A 25,396-nucleotide genomic window follows, 5' to 3' on the forward strand; every position below is an offset into this window, starting at 1 on the left:
GGTGGTAGGATTGGTTGCTGTTCAATTGTAACGGTTGATTGTATTTGTGAAAAGCATATACTGTTATTGTTTGCTATGGCATTTGGATACTTTCTTAATAAAAAGATTTAAACAAAGTTGGCAGATTTGCCACAAGGTCCCAAATAGACTGTAGTGTTACCTCTCAGGGTTTCTGGACTTGAGGTAAATGAAGCTTTAAGTTGAATTCCTCTCCAGCTGCTATTTCCCCCGCTGTTAGCTATCCTGGGTTCATCCGAACCCAGTCGTTACTACCACCTCAGGTTCCACACCCGAACTCTCCTCCAATTGTAGAGTCTGGCTCCACACTCCCTTCTCTGTTCTCTCCGGCCTCCAGAATGGGTAGCGCTCGAACATCCGAGTGCTCCTCCATCCGCGGGGAGCTGGTGCCCCGAGTGCGTGGGGACGGCGCTCTAGTGTCAGGATTGAGAGTATTGTCAAATCCCAAGGAGACCACCTCCGTCCAGGAGGAACGTCTCCAACAATGGGAATGGGGGGGCAGGCACTTGCATTCGCCACAAGAGTTCCTCGATGTTACCAAAACCTGCAGAGCTCCGCGAGGCCCCAGCCGAACTCCTTCCTCTCTGCTTTGGCAACATAAACCAGAAGGTAATTTTGCTAATAGAAAAGTGATTAGAGCAAACTCTTAGTGCGTGTTGCTCAGCCTGATCAGTCGGCAGCCATATTAGGAAATCATGTTCATGTTAAAGCATGTCATGTGATCCAGCTGCTTTCAGAAATCAAAATCATTAACAGCTATCTCTAGCCATAATTACCTCTTCATCTGGAAGGCCTTCTTCTTCCATGGCTATTTCTAGCTTTTTCTGCCTAGAAATACAGAGAAATATTATTGCACCCTATATAAAAATAATGGTCAAACTGCCTGCAGCATCGATGTAAACCAGTACTTTTTACTCAATTTCCAAGAATTAATGTCAGCTTTGCTTTATGCCCAGAGATAGTAAAGTAGCTAATTAACAAGGGGTCTCTACATAGACAGTGGAGTCTCTAGACAGAAATATTTAGGGCAACAAAAGTAGGGCAAGCTAATTATGGAGGGCAATCCAAACAGACATTTCCACTTGCATTAGGCCCACCATCATATCACATACCCTTTCCCCCCTCAACCCCCCCTCCACCCCACTTTTAAATTAGCACCATAAAGAAATCCTCTCTCCCCCCTCCCAGCTACTAGGTAAAATTGCCATTATAATTTAAAAAACATCATAGAAGAAATTATTCTGTGTAGGAGAGAAAACAGGATTCTCTACTCGATTGGAAAGAACAAGAGTGGGTAACCTTTCATGTGGCCCTCTGTGTATAACGTCAGTATTACTCCTAGCAGGCCACAAATAAGCAGGTATGAGTAAAAAGGACAATTGGCAACAACAACATTATGTAATGTCAGAATTGGAAATGCACAGCAGTGATAAATGAACAGGTATATATATATATACGGTATATTCAACTAAAAATGGTGGAAACAAACTACTAGAGTGGCTTTGCTGCTATACAATATTTTAAATCACCAGAACTCTGGTTAATGTTTATACCCCTTGGGAGTCAGCAAGAAAAAGATGTGGGTGTCATCATGGACAATATGTTGAAATCTTCCGCCCAATAAGTAGCAGCAGCCAAGAAAGCAAACAAGACACTAGGAATTATTAGAAAAGGAATGGTAAACAAGACTAAGAATGCTATAATGACTCTGTATCACTTAAAGGTGTGACCTCACCTTGAATATTGCATTCAAGTCTGGTCTCCTTATCTCAAAAAAGATATAGCGGCACTAGAAAAGGTTCAAAGAAAAGCGATCAAGATGATCAAGTTTCAAGTTTATTATTAATTTGATTTACTACCTTATCATTTATTTCAAGATGGTTGTACAATTAAAATAGGGTAAAACAGGTAATACAGTTAGCATAACTTAACAAAAGATAAGGTATACTACTGGACAAACAGGTACAAATGGAAAGAAGGGAAGAACTACAATAGTTAAAGGAAAGTGAGGTACAAAGGGAGAAACAAAAGGACAGGGTTAAAAACAAGCAAGTCCAATACAATAAAGCTAATAAAAGGGGTCTCTCATACGAGGAAAAACTAATGAGGTTAGGACTCTTCAGCCTGGAAAAGAGACAGCTAAGGGTAGATATGATAGGAGTCTACAAAATCCTGAGTGGTGAAGAATGGGTACAAGTGGATTGATTTTTTACTGCTTTCGGACAAAAAAAAACCAAATCCAACAGATCTGCAGTGAGGATTACATTACATTACATTACAGATTTCTATTTCGCCATTACCTTTCGGTTCAAAGCAGATTACAAAAAGAGTTATGGAAGAAGGGTTACAACGTTAGATCAGAGAAGGTTTCCAAGAGAGGGAAAAGTAGGATCTGGGGTTAGGGAGGGGATGGTAAGAGGGGGGTTAAGCTTTATCATGGTATTAAGCTTATTAAGGGATTTCTTTAAGAGTATAGTTTTTATTTCCTTTCTGAACATCTTGTAGTCTGGGGTTGTTGTCAATAGGTTGGAGACTTGATTGTCTATCTTTGCTGCCTGAAACAACTACAGACAGATGCAATGAAACTACAGACAGATGCAATGTTGTCAATAGGTTGGAGACTTGGTTGTCTATCTTCGCTGCCTGAAACAACTATAGACAGATGCAATGAAACTACAGACCGCTGCCTGAAACAACTATAGACAGATGCAATGAAACTACAGACAGATGCAATGAAACAACTACAGACAGATGTACAAGATGCAGGCAAAGTTTATTAGGAAAAGCAAACAATTTGTTGCAATCAAATAAAACCACTTTTTACAGAATATGGGATTCAACACGTCTTCTTTAGGGGTCCCATAAAATGGTGGTATCAAGGGACACACAACAAATTTGCCTGATCTGTGAGCAGTATCGATAAGCGTATGCTGCTGAGAAACCTAACCGCAAAATGCACTTTCTCCAGCTCCTGCCGGAATTTCTGGCCCCAAAAATGCTCCAAATGAGCACTTAAGTCACCAGAAACAGAAGGGGAGGAAAAGCCTGAAACTTCCCCTCCCCCTCATGTGCCACACAACATGTAGAATAATGCACCCATCCACCCACCCACCCCCTTCAGATAGGTATCCACCACAAATCTGACATCTCCACCTGAGGAGTCCATTTATTCCGGAACTTGGAGGCGAGGAGGATGGCAGTTTGAATGCAGAGCTCCTCTCCCTGGACAATCTGCCTGCTTTTAAATATCAGCAGCAGTGGGAGATCAATTGCTTTTACACCTAAGCAGCAACGGGACCAACCCACCAAAAACCCACAGTCCCGATCCTGCAAAAATATGAGCTCCACCCTCCCTGCAGTTCGCTAGGAAAATCAACTGCTTTTACACCTAAGCAGCAGCAGGACCAGCCACCACTACCAAGAGCCCTTTGCCCCGATCCAACCAGGCATGTGAGCTCCTCCCTCTGCAGTCCATTGGAGAGATCAATCTACCTGCTTTTAAATATCAGCAACAGTGGGAAATCAACTGCTTTTACACCTCAGCAGCAGCGGAACTATCCGCAACTACCAAGAGCACACAGACCCGATCCAGCCAAGAGTGTGAGCTCCACCTCCCCCTGCAGTCCACTAGGAAGATCAACTGTTTTTTACACCTAAGCAGCAACAGGACCAGCCACCACTACCGAGAGCCCTTTGCCCTGATCCAGCCAAACAAGTAAGCTCTTCCCCCAGCATTCCGTAGGAAAAATCAATATGCTTGCTTTTAAATATTATCAGAAGTAGGAGATCAACTGCTTTTACACCTAAGCAGCCTATAATAGGAGCCCTTGCCCCGATCCAACCAGGCATGTGAGCTCCTCCCCCTATATCCCGTTTAAGAGATCAATCTACCTGCTTTAAATATCAGCAGCAGTAGAAAAACAACTGCTTTTACATACAAGCAGCAGCGAGACCTACCGCAACCACCAAGAGCCCACAGACCCGATCCTGCCAGGAGTGTGAACTCCTCCCCCTGCAGTCCATTGGAGAGATCAATCTGCCTGCTTTTAAATATCAGCAGCAGTGGAGATCAACTGCTTTTACACCTAAGCAGCAACGAGACCAGCCACAACCACCGAGAGCACACAAACCCGATCCTACCAAGAGTGTGAACTCTTCCCCCCATGCAATCCGCTAAGAAGATCGACTGTCGGCTCCGGGCGGCTTTCCCGCAGAGGAGAGAATCCTGCATTCACCGTGGGCCTCATCTGGGGCAGCCTCCTTGGAGCGGCTGGGGCAAGGGCAGTGTGTCTGGGAGGGAATGCATGGATGGGAGAACATCGCAGGGGAAGAGACATAGGCATCCTGGGACTGTCTGCCAAGTCTCTTCCCTGAAGAAGCCCTTTCTGGAAACGTCAATCGCTCCTCCTAAACTTACTTGCTCCACTTCATCACTGACGCTGAAACCGTGGATTGAAGACAAAGTTTTATTTTATTTTTCTTTCCAGCTTATGATTTATCTTTAATCTTATCTATTGTTTTACCTTTTGTCTTTGTTTTGTTCTATTTCTATCATTTAAATTTCTCCAGAATTCTACTGTTCAACGGCTCCCCCTTCTGCTTCTATTCCTTTCTCTCCTCTCTTCTACCTTCCAAAGTATTTAGATCAATGCTGTCTTGTTAAAATGTTTATTTTATTTTTATTTTTCCTCTAACTCTACTTTTCACTTCTCTATTACCCTCCAGGTACTTTAGTTAGATTGTGAGCCTTCGGGACAGTAAGGGAATTTTTCAAGTACCTTTCTTATTTCTAATCTTAAAGTATATTTTCTGTAAACCGCTTAGAACCTAACGGATGTAGCGGTATATAAGAAATAAATTACATTACATTACAATTACATTTATACTGTTTTCTGTCATAATTAAGGGATATTAAGGCAGATTAGGATTTTTAAAATAATAGGAAATCCAAGATGGCCTCTGCAATAGCGGTTCTGGTGCACACATGGCCCATTGAGACAAAATGCAAAAAAAAAAAAAAAAAATGTAGGGAAGGGATTTGGGGAGGTGACATAGCAGCTGACAATCGCAAAGAAGTCTGTAATCTGTTTGATTAGTTTACATTTGTGTGGCTCAGGAAGAAAAAACATAGCCTTCCACCATGTTAAAGCATATTCCCAAGTACTTCACGTTCTGAATCGGCTCTAAGTGACTCTTGCAGAAGTTAGCAATCCATCCCAAATCCTGCAACAGCTTGACCACTTGAGTCACCGCTATCTCTTTCCATTTTGGATGGGGCCCTGATCAACCAATCGTCTAAGTAGGAATGCACTTGAATTCCTGCGTTTCTGAGATGGGTCACCGTTACCACAACCATTACCTTGGTGAAAGTATGTGGCACCATTGCCAGCCTGAAGGGAAATGAAGTGCGGAGAACTGGAAGTGACTCGCCAGAATATGGAATCTTAATCTTTAGTGTTCCAGATAAATCAGATTATGGAGGTCAACCTGAGTAGCTGGATTATGTTATTTCAAAATTTCCACGTTTAAATATCATAGAAATTGTAGAATTACATGAGAAAAATCATCATGCTATCACTCTCTACCTCAACTGTGCCCAACGCCTTCAAACATGATTAGTAGTAGTAGACAAATAGAAAAAAAATAAGCATACAAAATGCTACAATCCTTTTCACAAAAACTTTTATATATAAAAGATGTTTCTATACTAAAAGAAAAAAATGTGATATATGCTCAGAGACATATGAATATAAGAATTGCCATACTGGCACAGATCAAAGGTCCATCAAGCCCAGTATCCTATTTTCAACAGTGGCCAACCCAGTTCCCAAGTACCTAGCTAGATCCCAAGTAGTAAAACTTATCCTAAGAATAAGCAGTGCATTTCCCCAAGCCATCTCATTAATGGCATATGGACTTCTCTTTTAGGAAATTATCAAAACCTTTTTTAAACCCTGCTAAGCTAACTGATTTCACCACATTCTCTGGCAATGAATTCCAGAGTTTAATTACATGTTGTGTGAAGAAATATTTTCTCTGGTTTGTTTTAAATCTACTTAGTAGCTTTATCATATTTCCCCTAGTCCTAGTATTTTGGAAAGAGTGAACAAGTGATTCACATCTACCCTTTCCACTCCACTTATTTTATAGACCTCTGTCTTATCATCCCTGAGCCGTCTTCTCCAAGCTGAAGAGCTCTAGCCACTTTAGCCTTTCTTCATACAGAAGTCGTCCCATCCCTTTTATAATTTTTGTCACCCTTCTCTGTACCTTTTCTAATTCCGCTATATCTTTTTTGAGATATGGTGACCAGAACTGCACACAGTATTCAAAGTGCGGCTACACCATAGAGCAATACAAGGGCATTATAACATTTTCATCTATGTTTTCCATTCCTTTCCTGATAATTCCAGGGACCTAAGCCCCAAACTAAGTCTCACTATCCAATCATCGCATATATGTGAGTATTAAGCAAATTTTCTTATGGATCTCTAACACTTTTGAATTCCCCAAAAAATATTCAAAACGGACTTATCTTGAGAAAGCTTCAGGGTTTTTGTGAAAGGGATTGTAGCCGGAAGTTACATCAGGAGGGACTCAGCAGCAAGAGCAGCCCTGCGTGCAAGAAGCTTCTAACAGGCTAGTAGGTCTGCCCTGGGAGGCACGAAGGGGCCGACCCAGGAGAGTTGCCGGTTGTTTGTTTTGGGTTGTTTTTTTTTGCTGCCCGCAATCGTTAGGAGTGAGGGTGGGAGGCTGTTGGACCTGCAATGGGGAGGGAGTAGCTGCTAGACAAGCTGGAGCTGAAGGGAGACAGTTGCTGGATCTGGTCTGTGGATTGGGGTAGGTGGGAAAGGGAAACAGGTGCTGGCCCCAGTGGTGGATGGAGAGGAGCTGGAGGGAAGGGAGAGGTGCCAGACCTGCACCTGGGCTGAAGGGAGGTGACAGAGGTGTTGGACCCATGGGAAAGGGGCTAGAGGGAGGGAGCATAGGTGCAGGACCTGCAGGGAGGAAGAGAAAGAAGGAAAGAGAAGAGAAAAGCTGAACCAAGGGGATGAAGGAAAAGCAAGTGAAATATTGAACATAATGGAGGGAGGAAGGAAAGAGAAAGAGTATGAGAGACATTGGTGTAAGGGAGTAAGAGAGGTGAGAATCTGGACACAAGGAGATATACAAAAAGAGGGGTGATGGTGGGCATGGATGGGAGCATAGGAATAGGGACAAAAAGAATGCTGCATCTGAATGAGGTGATAGATGGATACAGAGGGATAATGCTAGAAAGGGTATATGGACACAGAGAGAAGATGGCTAGACATAAGGGAGAATAAGAACGCAGAAGGAAAATGCTAGACATGGGTGTGCATAGGGATATAGATAAGTGATACTGTACACAGGAGAAGAGGATCATAGAATGGCGAGATGATGAAGGCAGGGAGAAGGGCACAGGGGAAAAAAACATGCACAGAGATGGAAGATGAATGGTGAGCATGGAGAAAGATGACATGTCACAGGCTCAGGAGGCCCTGGCAAGTGAGTTAAGAGTAGATAGACGGAAACAGAAACCAGAGCCTGAGACCAATGTGATGTGAAGAATAAAATGATCAGTCAGCAAAAAGGTAGAAACAAAAATATTTTCTTATTTTGTGATTAGAATATATCAGATTTGAAATATATATCCTGCTACAGCTGGTGTTAGACTTAACTGTGGATTGCAAAACCCAGGCTGTGCTTCTTAGCTTCCAGCTGGCTTAGGGCTCTCTCTGACCATGGGGTAGTTGTCCTAGTTGCACTCCCTTAACACTATTCCTGCCATGTGTGACTAAAGTATTCTGTTAACTTTTTCTATGTAGAATTCTGCAGTAATTTGACTTCAGTTTTCTCGATAGTGGAGGGGATATTTGTGAGAGGGAGGAGAGTGGAGACCAAGGTTTTGTTGATCCTTGCTCTATTATTTGTGATTTATAAAATGACAATTGTACAGAATATTGTTTCTTTTTATAATTTAATAAAAATAAGTTCCATATAAAACTATTTGAGGTTTGTGCAGATGGGATCAAATGGTCTGCATGGATGGGGCGGGAACAAGGATCAAGCTCACGGGGACTGGAACCAAGCTCACAAGGATGGGGCAAGTTTCAAGTTTATTTAAAATTTCTTATACCACCTAATCAAACTTCTAAGCAGTGTACAGTAATCATAAAAACATACATTGACTAAAATACAAACTTAAAATTACAAGTTATCTTTAGGGATGACTAATACTTTCAAAGACATTTAAATCTTGAACAAACAGGAACGGAAGGTTAAAAAGGCAAGAACTACAATATTCTGAGTAAAAGAGAACGAATAGGGGAAAAACAATAGGAAGGGTTGCTGTAGGGGGAAAAAAAAACGGGGGGGGGGGGGGGGGGGAGGGGGGGAGTCGCCCTAACAAGGGCAGTTAGGTTTTGAAGGAATCAAGAAAAAATGTTTTCAGTTTTGTCTTGAATTGACTTAAGAGATGATTCTTCGCATAAATGGGAAGGAATAGAATTCCATAGAGAGGGAGCGGTCATTGAAAAGACGGTCAATCTCATTGTGTTAATGTGCTTCAGTGATAGAATTGAAAGAAGGTTCTGAGCCATGGATCGAAGAGTCTTTGTAGAGGGCATTGCAGTAGTCTATGCAGATCACAAAGAGTGGATCAGGGTGTTCAGAGAGGAGGGTTCAAGCAATTTTGAGAGAGATCTGTTTCGTAGATGGTGAAAACAGCGCTGGACCACTGCACTGATGTGAAGGTGATAGTTAAATTTGCTATCAAAGGTAACTCCTAACAATTTTAAAGATGATACGACTTTGATGGATAGAGATTTGAATTTGAGAAGAGCCTGTAAGGACAGTCCTTCTTTGATGGGAAAAATCATTAATTTGGACTTTTCAATGATGAGGGACAGACAGCATGTTGGAATCTAGCCATGATTTAATTTTTTCCAATTTTTGATTTATGATCGTTACCTCGTCTGGGTTATTTAAATCTACAGGCGGGGACGGGGCTGAGCTCGTGGACAAATTCCCCCCCCCCCATGTCATTTTCTAATTCACACTTCAATTTTCACAAGGTAGTGTTGTGGTGTGGTGGGAAATATTTACAACATTTTATATCAACTTCATTCAGGACACAAAGCACTAAATTTCATAAGAATCAGCCAAGTTCTGTAGAAGATACGACAAAAAAATGTGTGGATTTTTTCCAGTTCAGTGTATACAGTACTCCCCTGGTCATTCATGGTCGGGGATTCGCGGTTCCGGTCATTCGCGGTATTTTCCAACCGCTTTGACACGCAGCTCCTGATTGGTGAGGCCCGACTTTAGTGCAGGAAGAGGCGGTCAGAGCATACCGCGAATGATTTCCTTCACTCGCAAGCACTCCGGCTGCCCTTTCCTGTCTCCCCCCACTGGATTTCTTGCCTTGTGCACACACAGCTGGTCCGAGATTCCTCACTGGAGCACTTACCTCCTGTGAGGTGCCCGAATCGCATGCTTTTCTGTTCAACGTTCTTCAGACTCGCTGACGGGTCGGGCAATGGCTGCCGCTGCTATGTTGCTGCCTATCCCCGCGTCTCCCCCATGAAAAACCGTATTTGCGGTTTATTAAGATTCGTGGAGGTTCCTGGAATGGAACCCCTGCGAATATCAGGGGAGTACTGTATATGAAAAAGCCATATCTTTAATGCTTTTCTAAATAACCTCCCTTATTTCATTTTGAAAGGAGCTTTGCAATTTTTGTCAACCACCTAAAATAGTCCTCTCTCATGTTTTGCACTAGGCAGTGATAGTATTTTCAGTTTCTGATCATAAGGGAAGAGAAGGAGTATAACAGTGTACAAACTCCTTCAATCTATAATGTTGTGTGCACAATTTTGCACTTAAAAGGTACATAATTGGAAAAAAAAAAAAGTTTAAAAATCTGCCTAAATCGGCACTTGGACGATCAAAAGGCCTTTTCAATGTCTTTGTGCGCCTAGAGCAAAAAGAGGCATTTTCAGAGGAGTGGGTAAGATGGGAGGTAGGCAGGAGGTGGGCCGACTTACACTTAGGGCTCCTTTTACTAAGCTGTGCTAAGGTTTTTAGCGCATGCTGAAGATTAGCGCTAACCCCCGCGCTATGCGGAAAATACTACGCCAGATTTATGGAGGCATTAGCATGTAGCGTGCGCTAAAACCGCTAGCGCAGCTTAGTAAAAGGAGCCCTTAGTAATCCGGCAGCCATAATCGAAAAGTTTGACAGGTTGCCTGGACGGAACTTATACGTTTTGACTTACACCAAATCAATACAGGTATAAGTTCCAGATCAGGCCGCTGAGCTGATCGCAGCTGCCACGATCAGCTCAGCAGCCCAGGCAACCTGTCTCCCAGCACCCGTCTCCCAGAAGGGATGCCCAGTCCCTCCAGCCCGAACCCGCCATGACCCTCCCCCTGTATAATTGCGGCAGGAGAGATGCCCAGTCTCTCCTGCTGACACCTGCAACACTCTCCCTGCAATCTTCGCCAGCAGGAGAGATGCCCAATCTCTCCTGCCGACACTCCTGACCCCCCATCCCCCGCAATCTTCGCCGGCAGGAGGGATGCCCAATCCCTCCTGCCGCAATCCCCCAAACCCTCCCACAATCTTTCCCGGCAGAAGTGATGTGCAATCTCTCCTGCTGACACCCCCCAAAAAGTTCACCGGCAGAAGGAATCCCTCCTGCCAGTGAATTTTTTTTTTGTGGGGGTCGCGGGTGTCGACTGGAAGGATTGGGCATTCCTCCTGCCGGTGAACTTTCGGGGGTGGAGGAGTGTCAGCAGGAGAGACTGGGCATCTCTCCTGCTGGGAAAGATTGGAGGAGAGTTTGGGAGTGTCGGCAGGAGAGATTGGCCATCTCTACTGCCGGTAAAGATTGGGGGGGGGGGAGGGTTGGGTGTGTCAGCAAGAGAGATTAGGCATCTCTCCTGCCAAGATCGTTGCAGGGGGGTCAGAGAGTGCCAGGCAAGAGGGACTGGGCATTCTATCTGCTGCAATTGTTGCAGGGGGTGGGGGGGAGACACGGTTCCATGATTCTCTAACCAACGCTTATGACAGACGCCAGTTAGAGAATTGTGCTTTTAGGCTAAGGACTGGTCCCTCCCATGCCTAAAAGGTCTCATTTTGAGCATTTGGGACCTGGGCAAATTTTTTTTTGAGACTAGGGATTAAAGATAGATGTAGTAGTTGTCTGGGCGATTAAACTCCTGAATGTACAGGTAGGCCATTCTCGGAAAAAAAAATATTTTGAACTTTTTTTGAAAAAGGATATCTTCCTGCTGCCTAATTTGAACACCTAGGCCTAGGGCTTTAGGCCAAAAGGAGACTTAGACTTTTTTATTATTATTATTATGCTTTCCACGTGTGTAAAATAGCATGTGCAAGTTATAGAATAAGAGACACAAAATTATCAATATATAATTTGCATTTAGCATACAGCATCCTGTATCTAACTTTAAGCACCCTGTAGAGAATTACCCCCTCCCCCTCAAAAAAAAAAAAAATTAATTAAGCAAGCAGCAATTTCCTGCTTTCTTACCTGCCAAACATTAGCCAGAAAGCAGTGAAAATATACTATGCCACAACTGCAGCTGCTGCCACCAAAATCTGGGCCCCTTATGACCCCAATTCCATCAGGGGGGGGGGAGGGTGAAGATGCACCCACTATTATCCCACCCAAGGGGAAACCTACTTACATTGGACTACATGACCAAATGGGGTCCCACTTCCTACCATACCAAGCTCTTCCAGGCCCTTCTTATTCTACTCCATGAGGGTGAACATGAGAAAAGAATAGTAGGTTAGAACAATTAAAGTGGTAAAGATTTCTGCCACCAGCTAAAGCCTGACAGCTGGTGGTAGAAATCCAGCAGCAGGATGAGATCAAGATCAGACTGGAAGCAGAGATCTAGCAGCAGGCTGGCCTCACTCACACAACCGCAGAGAGAGAAGGAATAAAATGTCTGCAGACTACAGCAAGAAGTGGAAATAAAAAATGGCGATTACCTAGAAACATGACAGATAAAGGCCAAATGGCCTATCCAGTTTGCCCATCCATAGCATCCACTATCTCCTCCTCTCCTTAAGAGATCCTGCGTGCCTGTCCCACGCTTTCTTGAATTCAGTTTTTGCCTCCATCATCTCTACCAGGAGACTATGGGGGGACATGCATGGGGAGGGGGGCAAACTTCAGTCTCCTTGTTTTGTGCTTTCCTCACATATAACAAAATTTGAGCAGAGACCTACTGCTGGTGTCAGCTGGTCACATGGTAACCACTGTAAATGCCTTTTTCTCTATGCACACCAAGCGATTGCCATTTTGAACATAGAGCCACTGGGGGAAGGAACAGGCGCAATGCAGAATGTTCCTGTCCCCAAGAGGCCACTAGACCACCAGGGCTTTTAGAAGACAGGCCCAGGGAGGGAGGTGGAGCTGGTAGATGGGACAGTGCCACGTTTTTGGTTCCATCTAAAAATACTCAGGCATTTTCAGCTGAAACCCAAACCTGATTTTCAGGTTGGTTTTGGCGTCAAATGTGAAATAAAAAGTTGGACAGCCTCTAGCCATTAGTTTATGTGTTCCTAGTTTTATAAATATACTATGGCCTCCTAAAAATGCAATAGTTGAACCAAAACACTGTTCGCAAACATTAATATATCTTCTTTCCTCCTCCTCTTCTTACCTAGTTTCTCTCTCCTCATGTTGTAAAATCAAATTACTATAAAAGGTTTCTAAAGTTAGCTTGGCTACAGTCACTCTCTCCCGGGTGTGGTTGCTCATGGGAAAGGATGTTGTGGTTCCTGTAGTCATTGCCATAGTAACCTACAGTGAAACAAAATGCATAAAAACAATTATTCAACAGAATAAAATGGTACTCTCCTCCCTAAATAGTTATGCTGTTAAGTGTGCCAAAGTTAACTAAGCAGAATACTTTCAGTTGCCAAAAATTAAAGGCAGAATATGATGAGAAGGTCACATATTGCACCAGCAAAACTATTCATTTAGAAACAAGAGCACAAACTAATGGATAAATGCAAATTCAAAAAACAAACACATTTAACCTATTTGTTAAAAAAAGAAAAAAGGCAGCATATAGATGCATTGGCTCTTATAAAATTCCTGTTAATTTTTAAATCAAGCACAGTTATTAGAGATGCCAAAGATTCAAACAGTTAAGAAAGAGGAAATGAACATTAACAACTGCTGCTGTTGAAATACCACTCTGGATGGAAGAGAAATGATCGCCATACAACAATGTAAACAGTTATCAGAAGGAGCTGCAGTGGAAATTGAACCAGACTCACCAGGTTCTCAGGCTGCTACACTAACCATTACGTTACTCCTCCACAGACAAAGGGATTTAAGATGTGCCAAATTGAGTCAGTCCAAAGATCTGTACTGAAGAGCGGATGTAGTCCCTTTTCACAAAAGTGGTTGCAGAGATGAAGCGGGAAACTACAGGCCAGTAAGCCTCACTTCAGTTATTGGAAAACGTAGTAACATAGTAGATGACGGCAGATAAAGACCCGAATGGTCCATCCAGTCTGCCCAACCTGATTCAATTTAAATTTTTTTTTTTTTTCTTCTTCTTCTTAGCTATTTCTGGGCGAGAATCCAAAGCTTTACCCGGTACTGTGCTTGGGTTCCAACTGCCGAAATCTCTGTTAAGACTTACTCCAGCCCATCTACACCCTCCCAGCCATTGAAGCCCTCCCCTGCCCATCCTCCTCCAAACGGCCATGCACAGACACAGACCGTACAAGTCTGCCCAGTAACTGGCCTAGTTCAATCTTTAATATTATTTTCTGATTCTAAATCTTCTGTGTTCATCCCACGCTTCTTTGAACTCAGTCACAGTTTTACTCTCCACCACCTCTCTCGGGAGCGCATTCGAGGCATCCACCACCCTCTCCGTAAAGTAGAAATAATGGAAACGTTGCTGAAGGAAAGGACAGTGACATTCATAGAATCTAATGGATTACAAGATCAGAGGCAACCTGGGTTTACCAAAGGTAAATCGTGCCAAACAAATCTGATTGAATTCTTAGACTGGGTGACCAGAGACTTGGATCAAGGACGTGTGCTAACTAGATATAATTTACTTACATTTCAGCAAAGCCTTTGACACGGTTCCTCATAGGAGGCTCTTAAACTCCATGGGCTGAAGTTAGGGCCCAAAGTGATGAACTGGATTAGAAACTGGTTGACAGACAGACGCCAGAGGGTAGTGGTAAATGAATTCGCTCAGAGGAGGGTCAGGTGAGTAGTAGAGTGCCTCAGCCTTTTTGCAGATAAAGATTAACACACCAAGATTTGTAACACCCCAGAGGGAGTGGAAAACATGAAAAAGGATCTGCAAAAGTTAGAAGAACGGTCTAGCGTCTGGCAACTAAAATTCAATACGAAGAAGTGCAGAGTGATGCATTTGGGGGGTAGAAATCACTGTATATGCTGGGAAGGGAGCGGCTGATAAGCATAAATGGAGATAGGGACCTTGAGGTGATTGTGTCTGAGGATCTAAAGGCATCTAAACAGTGTGATAAAGCGGTGGCTGTAGCCAGAAGGATGCTAGGCTATATAGAAAGAGGAATAATCAGCAGAAGAAGGGAGGTGTCGATGCCCGTGTAGGTCATTGGTGAGGCCACACTTGGCGTATTGTATTCAGTTTTGGAGGCGTATCTGGTGATGGATATAAAAAGACGAAGCTTGGATGGAAACTTCAGCATTTGGAATCTAGGACAATACCAGACTTTACAGACTACGGCCCAGAAATTTCAAAGAAGAGACAAGTTAATCTATTTTTTACTTGGTATACTTGGTATTTTTTGGTATTACTTGGTATACTTGGTATTTTTTACTTGGTATAACTTATAGGCGGACTGAATGGACCGTTCAGGTCTTTATCTGCCATCATTTACTACGCTACTATGTTACAGCCCAACAATAGTCAATCTAGCAGGGTCTCAAAGGGCAGATCTATTCCTTATTGCTCAAATCCAGACATAAGCGATATCTTTCCCAAGTCTACATGACTGATTCATGGACTTTACCTTCAGGAACTTGACAGCCTTTTTTGTATTCTTTTCAACCTTAGAAAAGTTGTTAAGAATTATACAAAAGGGCCCTAGTCTACTTATTCTCTTCTTGCATGCCCTTACCCACCCACCCACCAATACTAAAAGAGTGGAACTGATGTTCTGGAACAAAAATTAATTGGCGAGATACATGAAAGCAGCAGTAAAGTCTTCTAAAAAGACAAGCAATGGAGCTGAAAACTGGCCAATATAATACACTTCAACAGCAGGACCCTACATGTTTCGGTTAATAAATAGTAGAGAGTTAATAAAGAGCATCGATTGTTGGACATCTCCACTGTTTCTTTGTGTACTACTGACCAGTGGGGTGATTCTCCTGCTTTTGTGGCTGGCTTGGCTAATAGCTAGCCTTCCTCAGGGGTCCTATATAAGATGTGTCAAAAATTTATAATGATACTTGTGAATGAGATGAAAGTGAAGATAAGTTGAGTAGAATCAAATACACGAGTGTGATAGGGATAAGAAGAGTTAATATGAAACAGAATAAATATGAGTTTGGAGTGACTGTACTAAATTACTTTTGAGCAGATATGTGTTTGGTTTGTCTTTCTCTTTGTTGCTTTCAAGGAGGGAGTGCACAGTGCCGGACTTTTACATTTGACACTGGGAAGATTGGGCCCCTCTGCATTCCACTTGCCTGAGCGCTTCACTTTGGGGTACAATTTCTCTGTTAGATTTCACTGCGGGGTTCTCTTGGCTTATGCAGAAGTGGCACTCAAGAGGTACCCTGGGATGTTGGGGATTAGTGAGGGAGGGGAGGTGTTGGGCTGGTTGTGCGGTTGTTAGCATTGTTTTTTTGTATTTCAAGAGTTCAGGGGGGAGGAGTAGGCTGGGACGCCTTCCTCCTATATATGGACATGTTTTGCTGTCAGGATGTTCTATTTGTTTTCTTTTCATGTCTCTTGAACTGATCTTGTGGAATGTGGGGAGAATCCATTCACCGATTAAGAGGCAGAAAATTCTCTGGCTGTTACGCAGGAATTGCACTGAAGTAGCTTTTCTCCAAGAAATGCATTTAACTTCAGCAGAGCATGCCAAATTACGCACATGGTGGATAGGAGAAGTTCTCTCGGGAAAAAGGCAGAGATTCTTATTTTGGTGGGGAAATACAAGTTGAGGTACATGATATCCTCAAGAATCCCAATGGCATGTATATTATAGTGAACGTCACCCCAATTTTCAAAAAAGGATCAAAAGAAGAACTGGGCAACTACAGACCAGTGAGTCTTACGTCTGTCCCTGGAAAGATGGTTGAGGCACTGATTAAAGATAGCATAGTCCGGCACTTGGATACACATGACCTGATGAGAGCCAGTCAGCATGGCTTCAGGAAAGGGAAGTCATGCTTGACGAATTTACTACAATTCTTTGAAACAGTAAACAAACAAATCGATAAAGGGGAACAAGTAGACATAATATACTTGGACTTCCAGAAAGCGTTCGACAAAGTTCCAAACGAAAAACTTCTCAGGAAATTACAAAGCCACGGAATAGAGGGAGACGTACTAAAGTGGATAGGCAAATGGCTGGAAAACAGAATGCAGAGGGTAGGCATACATGGGAAGCTCTCAGACTAGGAGAAAGTGACTAGGGGTGTGTCCCAGGGCTCGGTTCTTGGGCTCATCTTATTTAATATTTTCATCAACGATCTAGAATAGAGGTCTGCACGGGAACAGGGATCGCGGGGGTCCCGCAGGAATCCCCCCAACCCACGGGACTCCCACGGGGACCCCCCTCTGGCCCACGTGACTCCCACGGGGATGGAAGGCTTTGGAAGCAGGGTTCGTCCATATAATATAATGGACACATCAGCCTTAGTAAAAGAGGGAGTTTATAAGTTAATTACCTGAACAGAAAACAAAAAAAGGGTTCCACCAAAGAGATTCCACAAGGAAAACAGCAGCGCAAACACAAAAGAAACCGTGGAATTGATGATCCTATCAGAAGTAATTGCTGCTTTTTATGGGGACGGGCGGGGATGGAGATAATTCCTTGCGGGGACGGAGAGGATCCTGGCAGGGATGGGTGGGATTTCTGACCCCGCGCAACTCTCTAATCTAGAAGAAAGAACGTCCAGTGAAATCATCAAGTTTGCAGACGACACAAAGCTATGTCGGACAATCAGATCACAAAAGGACAGCGAGAAACTACAGAGAGACTTGAGCCAGTTAGAGAGATGGGCAGAGATATGGCAGATGAAGTTTAATGTGGAAAAATGCAAGGTAATGCATTTGGGCAGAAAGAACAAGGAGCACGAGTACAATATGTCTGGTGCAACTCTGGGTAAGAGTGAAGAAAAAGGCCTGGGGGTACTGACAGATAGGACCCTGAAACCGTCAGCACAATGCGCGGCGGCGGCAAAGAAAGCAAATAGAACGTTGGACATGATAAAGAAGGGAATCACGAGTAGATCGGAGAGGGTCATAATGCCGCTTTATAGAGCAATGGTCAGACCACACTTGGAATACTGTGTCCAACACTGGTCTCCCTACCTAAAGGATATAAAATTGCTCGAGAGGGTGTAGAGGCGAGCAACAAAGCTGGTAAAAGGTATGGAGAACTTGAACTACAAAGAATGACTTAGAAAACTGTGACTGTTCTCCCTTGAGAAGAGGAGACTGCGAGGGGATCTGATTGAGACTTTTAAAATAATAAAAGGAATCGACAAGATAGAGCAAGACAAAAAGTTATTTACGATGTCAAATGTGACTAGGATAAGAGGCCATTGACTGAAGCTGAGGGGGGACAAGCCCAGGACAAATGCCAGGAAGTTCTGCTTCACACAGCGAGTGGTGGACACCTGGAATGCGCTCCCGGTGGAGATTGCTGCGGAACCCACCATTCTAGGATTTAAGGGCAAGTTAGATGCACATCTCCTCGAAAGGCGCATAGAGGGATACGGGTGACTAAGTTTTTGCCAGGTTACACCTGGCTGGGCCTCCGCGGGAGCAGATCACCAGACTTGATGGACCCAGGGTCTGATCCGGAGATAGCAGTTCTTATGTAAATTCTAAGCCCTATGTCCTTTGTAATGTTTATGCCCCTTAGACCCAGGAGTAGGATTCTTCTGTCACTTGGCAGATCTTTTATAAGTTTATGGAGATATTCCATTGGTGCTGGGTGGCAATTTCAATGAGGTGGGACAGATCTAAAGGGGTGGGGCATGAGTCCCATAAACATCACATGGATATCTCTATTCTTTGTGACTCTTTGGACCTGGTGGACACCTGGAGAGTCCTGCATCCCCTAGAGAAATATTGCACATATTTGTCCAAGGCGCATGTGACAATGTCCCGTATTGATTATATATTGCTCTCTCGTTCTTGTTTTCTGAGCTTTTTGACTCTAAAATTTGACCCCATTGAGATCTCAGATAATGCATGGGTGGTGGTGGAATGGCGGTTGGCGGATGGAGATGGAGATTCTTCAGCTACCTCTATAAAGACGGCAAATTTCAGGCTCATCTGTTGACCCAATGGCGAGCTTTTCATGAGACAAATAGCAAACACTTTGATGATCCAATGCTGGAATGGGAAATGGCTAAGGCAGTACTGACCTGTAACCTATTCTAAAATTGTCCATAGTACCTGAAGATTGAGGGTGGTCAAGGTTTTGCCAAATTTTTAAAAAGGTTAGAAACATAGAAACATGATATCAGATAAAAGCCAAATGGCACATCCAGTCTGCCCATCCACAGTAACCATTATCTCTTCCTCTAAGAAATCCCGCATGCCTATCTCAAGCTTTCTTTGATTCAGACACAGTCTGTCTCCACCAACTCTTCTGTCCCCATACACCTTATGACAAAGACTATGCACAATTTCAGTAGCCTTCTTCTGGACCAACTCCAACCTTTTTATATCTTTTTGACGGTGCGGTCTCCAGAATTGTACACAATATTCTAAATGAGGTCTCACTAGAGTCTTATACAGGGGTATCAATACCTCCTTTTCCCTACTGACTATACCTCTTCCTATACAACCCTAGCATCCTTCTTGCTTTCACTGTCACCTTTTCAATCTGTTTGGCCACCTTAAGATCATTATATATGATCACACCCTAATCCTGCTCTTCTGTCATGCACATAAGTTCTTCACCCCCTAAACTGTACCGTTACTTTTGGGTTTTGCCGCCAAAATGCATGATCTTTCATTTCTTAGTATTAATTTTTAGCTGCCAAATTTCAAACCATTCTTCACTAGGTCTTTCTTCATGTTATTCACACCATCCGGGTGTCTACTCTATTGCAAATTTTGGTATCATCCACAAAGAGACAAATCTTACCCGACAGCCCTTCAGCAATATCACTTCTAAAAATGTTATAAAGAACAGGCCTAAGAACAGAACCTTGAGGAGAAGATGTGGTTCAGCAGTTAGCGCATTTGGATTTAAGAAAGGTTTGGTCAAGTTCTAAGAGGAAAGGTCCAGAGTCTGCTATTGAGACAGACATGGGGGAAGCCACTGCTTACCCTGAATCAGCAACATGGAGTAATGCTACTATTTGGATTTCTGCCACATATTGTGACCTGGATTAGCCACAGTTGAAAACAGGAAACTGGGCTATTTGGATCATTAATCGAACCCAGTATGATTGTTATCTGTTCTCTTATGTCCTGAAAGCCATGTTCTTTAAATCCCCGTAACTGGTCCCTAATAATAACTGCTGCCCCCAGCTCCAACTGAAACTCTTGCAGGGCTGCCATCTATAGGTTCTGTTTGCTACACACAGTTTCAGTGTAGCCTATGTGCAAGGTTTTATGTTGTTTCACAGTATCTGCCATAGAGGGATTTTGTATTGCTATTACTAAGGTGACACCAGAACTTAATTTGATTTATGAAACAAGTGAGGGACTGATGATTTGCAGATAGCTGGTCTATACATATTTTAAAATAAAAAAACACTCACAGTAAATCTATCTGTTAACTATTACATATTTTCTTCAGCTGAATTACACTGAGCACTATATCACATACATGAACAGATTTTCAAGCGAGTAACTAACCCTTATAAATAGGAGGTGCAACATCTGCAAGTATTTTGCAGCTAACTGGAATTAACAAATTAAACAGTGCAAGATTTCAAGCATACCTTGAATCTGTGTGGCCTATTCAAAATTTGTGCTCTATGCAAGTAATTTTAAGGGCATTTTTATTAGTTAAAAAGACAGCCACACATGAACGCACACACAAACCCTGTCTTATGCACAGAGACAGGCTTTTATACAAAACTGCGTATTAGCACAAAGAAATTTGTAGCACAACAAAGAAAAATGGGGAGACCTAATGATCCACAGTGAAAACAATCCACCGATGAAAACAAAAACTGTGGATACAGATGTTCTGAAGATAATTTATTAAACACTGACATATAAAACCATGAAAATTCATTAAAAAAGTATAATGATAAAAAATACTGTGATAAAAATCCAACCGGACCCTACACGGTCCGTGTTTCAGCGAACACGCCTTCCTCAGGGGTCCAATGGTTTGCAACCTCACATATAAAGAATTGGACTGAAAACAGTCTATTGTCTTTAAACATGTGAGCAAAGAACACCGCCTGATGGGTTCCGGTATGTTGCGTATATCCTCTTCGGTATATACAGATGCAAAAATGTGTTCTGTTTTTCAGCGATTTCTTTTTCTTCCTTTAGTACTCCCTTTATTCCTTGGCCATCCAACGGCCCCACCACTTCCTTCGCGGGTCGTTTCCCCTTAATGTATTGAAAGAACAGCTTAAAGTTTTTCACCTCCTTGGCTATTTTTTCCTCATAGTCTCTTTTGGCTCCTTTTACTGCCTTATGGCATCTGTGTTGATGTTGTTTGTGCTTATTCCAGTTTTCATCCGTTTTTGACCTTTTCCATTCCTTAAACGAGGTTTTCTTGTCTTTGGTGAGAGGGAGAGAGATTCAATGAGGGGGCAGAAGGGGGAGGGAGCGAGATGGACATGAGGTTCATGCCGGTGGGCCAGAAGGAGTGCTGCTGGACAGGGGGAGCAGGGAAGAGGTACTGCTGGACAGGGGGAGGTAAAAGGAAGGGACAAGGTCTACTGCTGGACAGGAGGAGCAAGGAAGAGGTGCTGTTGGACAGGGGGAGGTAAAACAAAGGGAGAAGGGCTGCTGCTGGACAGGGAAAGCAGTGAAGGGGTGCTGCTGGATAGGGGTTGGTAAAACAAAGGGAAAAGGGCTTCTTCTGGAAGGGGGAGCAGGAAAGGGGTGCTGCTGGACAGGGGGGAGGTAAAAGGAAGGAAAAAGGGCTGCTGCTCTACGGGGGAGCAGGGAAGAGGTGCTGCTGATAGGGGGAGGTAAAACAAAGGGAGAAGGACTTCTGCTGGACAGGGGTAGCAGGAAAGGGTGCTGCTGGACAGGGGAGATGTAAAACGAAGGTAGAAAGGCTGCTGCTGGACAGGGGGAGCAGGCAAGGGGTGATGGTGGACAGCCGAGGAAAGAGAGAGACAGAAAGAAAGAAAGATAAAAAGACAGAAAGTGGCCAAGGACAGAGAGCGAGAGAAAGAAAGAAAGACAGACACACACATCTATTCTAGCACCCATTAATGTAACGGGCTTAAAGACTAGTCCATAATAAATGCACTACTTATTTTAAGGCATGCTAATGAATCCAAAGTGAGCTAACAAATGCACATCCCTATTATTCAAGTCATAATTAGACTTAGTAGTCACATATCTAGCATGCTCAACATTAAAAGTCATATCCAGGTGCGCATACACACACTAATTAACCCCCCCCCCACCCCTTGCATCCTATAAATCATCACATACAAACATTATGACATCATAGCTCCCAGACTAATCATAATATCAATGCATAGATGTAACTAACTCTGCCATATGATCCAATAGTGGAATCTAGCCATATTCCAAAATTTCTTAGGCATAAAATTTAAAAACATGGCTCTGTGAGCTTTTCCAGAGGCCTAGAAGTCAGTCTCTGATCACCAGTCCTACATACCTCTGCATTAGGCTTCCCTTCCCCTATTTTCTCTATAACACCTCCCCCATCCTTATAGATACCATACATGCCCTAGTCTATGCAATGATAGAAAAAAAAAAAAAAAACCAACCCATTTATTCAAGATGGTAGTGATTCCCATGCAGCAAATGCAACCCAGCCCATTTAATTCCTAAGGGCTCCGCCGTATTTGCCGTGCTGGACTCGCTACTGTGGCTTAGAGTCCTATATGCTTACCTGGCTATTCTATTAACCTTTCTATATTTCAATTTGTATTCCTTTCAGGTTTGTCTTAGCCACCAAACTTCTGTCTAATCTCTTAAAATATACAGGTCACTGAAAATAAAACCAAGGACTAATAAACCATTTAATCATTTTCCATAGGGCAATGCCAACTACTAGTACAGTCAAATCAGTATTCCAATACTATACTGTAAAACCTTGGATTGCAAGTAAGTAAATTTTAACTTGATATACAAGCACGGTTTTGCAGTACAAGTACATACAGTATACACACATCACATCATCACAACCAAGCCGATGGTTCTTCTCTCTCTGACACTGCAGAAGTGTAATGACTGTTCTAAACAAGCAAAGTCTTGCAATACGAATACATACAGTATACACGTGGCACATCGTCACAACTGAGCCTATGGTTCTTCTCTCTCCGATGCTGCGGGAGTGTAGTGACTGTTCTAAATGAGCGCGGTCTTGCAATACAAGTAAGTATAGTATTTTGTATGAAAGTTTTTGGGTTGTGGAACAAATCGCCTGAGTTTCCATTATTTCTTATGGGGAAATTCACTTTGTTATACAAGTGTTTTGGATTACAAGCATGTTTTTGGAACAAATTATGATTGTAAACCAAGGTTTTACTGTACTTATTAATTCTTCAATGTCTAACAATTACGGTATCTGGTACACTTCAAGCTTCCAGGAACTTGCATAACAGCTATAATGTGAAGATCCTATATAGTTTAAAATCACCTGAAATAATGGAATTTTGTTATTAATTCTAGAAAATCATCCACCAACGTTTGATCCGACTTTGGAGCCTGATACACCAAAATTTTGCATATAGCATCTAGACCTCTAATTCAAAAGGTTGCAAAACAAATTTCAGAGACCCCAAAAGAAAATAATTATAGCAAGCAGAACTTGACTCAAAATCTACATTAAAAAAATCATGTCTATTTTATGTAGTGATTTTTAATCAGTTATGACCATTCTATAGTTGTCAATTCCTTCTTTTGATCTAAATTAGACAGAACAGATAGAGAAGTTGTGGTGGTTTTAAGAAAAGAATGTGAAGCTAGGCAGCATCTGAAGGGAGTGAAATGTATGCAGATTGTCTGGCACAGGGGCTCTTGGAATCAGTCCATTGAAAATGTAGGTTAAATTTCAATACCAAAGTCTTTCAAGTCTATTTTGGGGTGTTTTTTGTTTGCTTGTTTTTTTTTTGCTTTAAACTGTGTGCTAAATCTAAAGTAAAATTTAAAAAGCATGCCGACAAAAGTTGAAAAGTTAATATCAGAAAAGGACCCTACTACATCACATTCTGGAAAAAACTGAAAACCAACTTCTGACACTTTAACTTCTTAGATCTTCTCCTGTCCAAATTTCCCCCCTTCTTCTCCTCCCCTTCCCTCTCCTCTCCTCTCTTTGTAAGTCGCCTTGAGCCCGCCTAGGTATGTGCGAAGCAGAAATAGAAGATTAGATTAATATCAATGGTTAGAGGTGGAAATTAAGCTGAGAGGTTAAGCAAGTAGGGTGAGTGGCAGCTCATTTGGTTACATAGTAAGTAGGAAGTCCAGGGGTCTAAGATTTGGGTCACTTTATGCAGAATCTTGAATCCCAGAGGCTTCAGGTCTGCAAGCTACTAAATTGGGAATATTCAGAGGCCCTCAACTTTGAGATCTCTACCCCCTCCCCACCTCTACCATATGCCAAGAACTATTCTTAACCACTCTTCTCCATTAATAAGACTTTCCCCTTTGCTTTTAAATCAAAGATATTCACACATGCTTTCCCCACTTGTTTAGCTATCAACTGACTGCCTTTTGAAGTCTACAGGAAGTTAAGTCAGTTCACTTAAGAGACTGAAGTAAAGTTTCAGCAATAAACTGATGTGAAAGTGCAAAAATATTTAACATACTTTCCCATATTAAAAATTACATAAGGAATTCACTATTACCAAAATGGAATTAACTTCCTTCTTTACTTCCCATTTTGCACAGTTTTTGTGTACTAAAAGTTTATTTTGGAGGGTGGTTAGTAAGCATTTCATGAAAAAAATGGGAACCCTTTTTGCAAACTGACACCTTGAATGTGTATTGAAAGAAATAACCTGGAAGAATAATTTGGGTGGGGAGGGAGGTTTGAGGGAAAGGAGGATTTCTGGAGAGATAATGGGTTATGGAGGGGGAATTTACTCCCCCACCATAACCCATCACTTCTCCAGAAAATCTCCTTTCCCTCAGCCCCCCCCCCCCATAAAAAATTATGCTTCCAGGTTATTTACTATGGAGTTATGAAAATTGTTATGCTGGGTTTTATGAGGCCTTTTACGATGTTTTGCTACATGTTCTATAAGGACATGTTTGAAAATTAGTAATTGTAGAACACAAAGGCATTGAGGCACTAAAGGATTCCTTGCAAGTTTTAACCAGTCTTACTTGCAAGAAACTCTCTTGCAGATACCACCAAGAATCCTATGCTAATACATTGCAATGAGCTCATTAGTATTCAAATGAGCACTCTATGTAATGCACAGCAGGGGAAACACATTGTTTCCCATGCAAACTTTACTGACAGGTGATCCATACTTTGCCCCATTTTGCTTTTTCACAAGGGAGAAATTTATATGAATTACTGAGACTCATTTTTCCAGCCAAGCAACATTTGAGAATCCTGCTGAGGAGGGATCATGTTCTGTGTGCAGTCATACTATCACAGATAAATATGTAATACACCCACATTTAAAGTGGAATACAAATTATGTACTAAAACTGACTGCGATTCAGTGGGAGTAATGTAATTCATCAGATGTCTGTGCCCTCTATTAGACATAAGGCACACCAATAGATCAAGTCATACCAGGATAGAACTTTTGAGCAAAATATGTTGGGGGTTGACACTATGGCTCCACTGACTCACCATTGGCAGAAGAATACTCAGGGTATAGAGGACTTGAATGTTTGGTTTTAGAAGCTCCCAGTTTACAATGAGGAGGAAATTTACCAGCACTTTTATGGAAGAAAGAACAGTGGATCTACCA

The 25,396-nt window shown here is 42.5% G+C and overlaps 1 protein-coding gene across 3 annotated transcripts in view; it reads right to left on the minus strand.

The window, feature by feature from the left end:
* Window positions 1-25,396, minus strand: part of STK38L (serine/threonine kinase 38 like) — a 129,612-nt gene that overhangs the window by 102,137 nt on the left and 2,079 nt on the right. For all 3 annotated transcript variants that reach the window (XM_033951983.1, XM_033951981.1, XM_033951982.1), the window contains exons 2-3: window positions 12,738-12,877; window positions 795-846 (exon numbers count right to left, since the gene is read on the minus strand). In XM_033951983.1, the coding sequence (XP_033807874.1) occupies window positions 795-846; window positions 12,738-12,871 (186 nt within the window). In that variant the 5' untranslated portion in view covers window positions 12,872-12,877. The remainder of the gene's footprint in view (window positions 1-794; window positions 847-12,737; window positions 12,878-25,396) is intronic.

The sequence above is a fragment of the Geotrypetes seraphini genome, chromosome 7 (assembly GCF_902459505.1).
Source record: "Geotrypetes seraphini chromosome 7, aGeoSer1.1, whole genome shotgun sequence".
In the NCBI taxonomy this organism is placed as follows: Eukaryota; Metazoa; Chordata; class Amphibia; order Gymnophiona; family Dermophiidae; genus Geotrypetes; species Geotrypetes seraphini.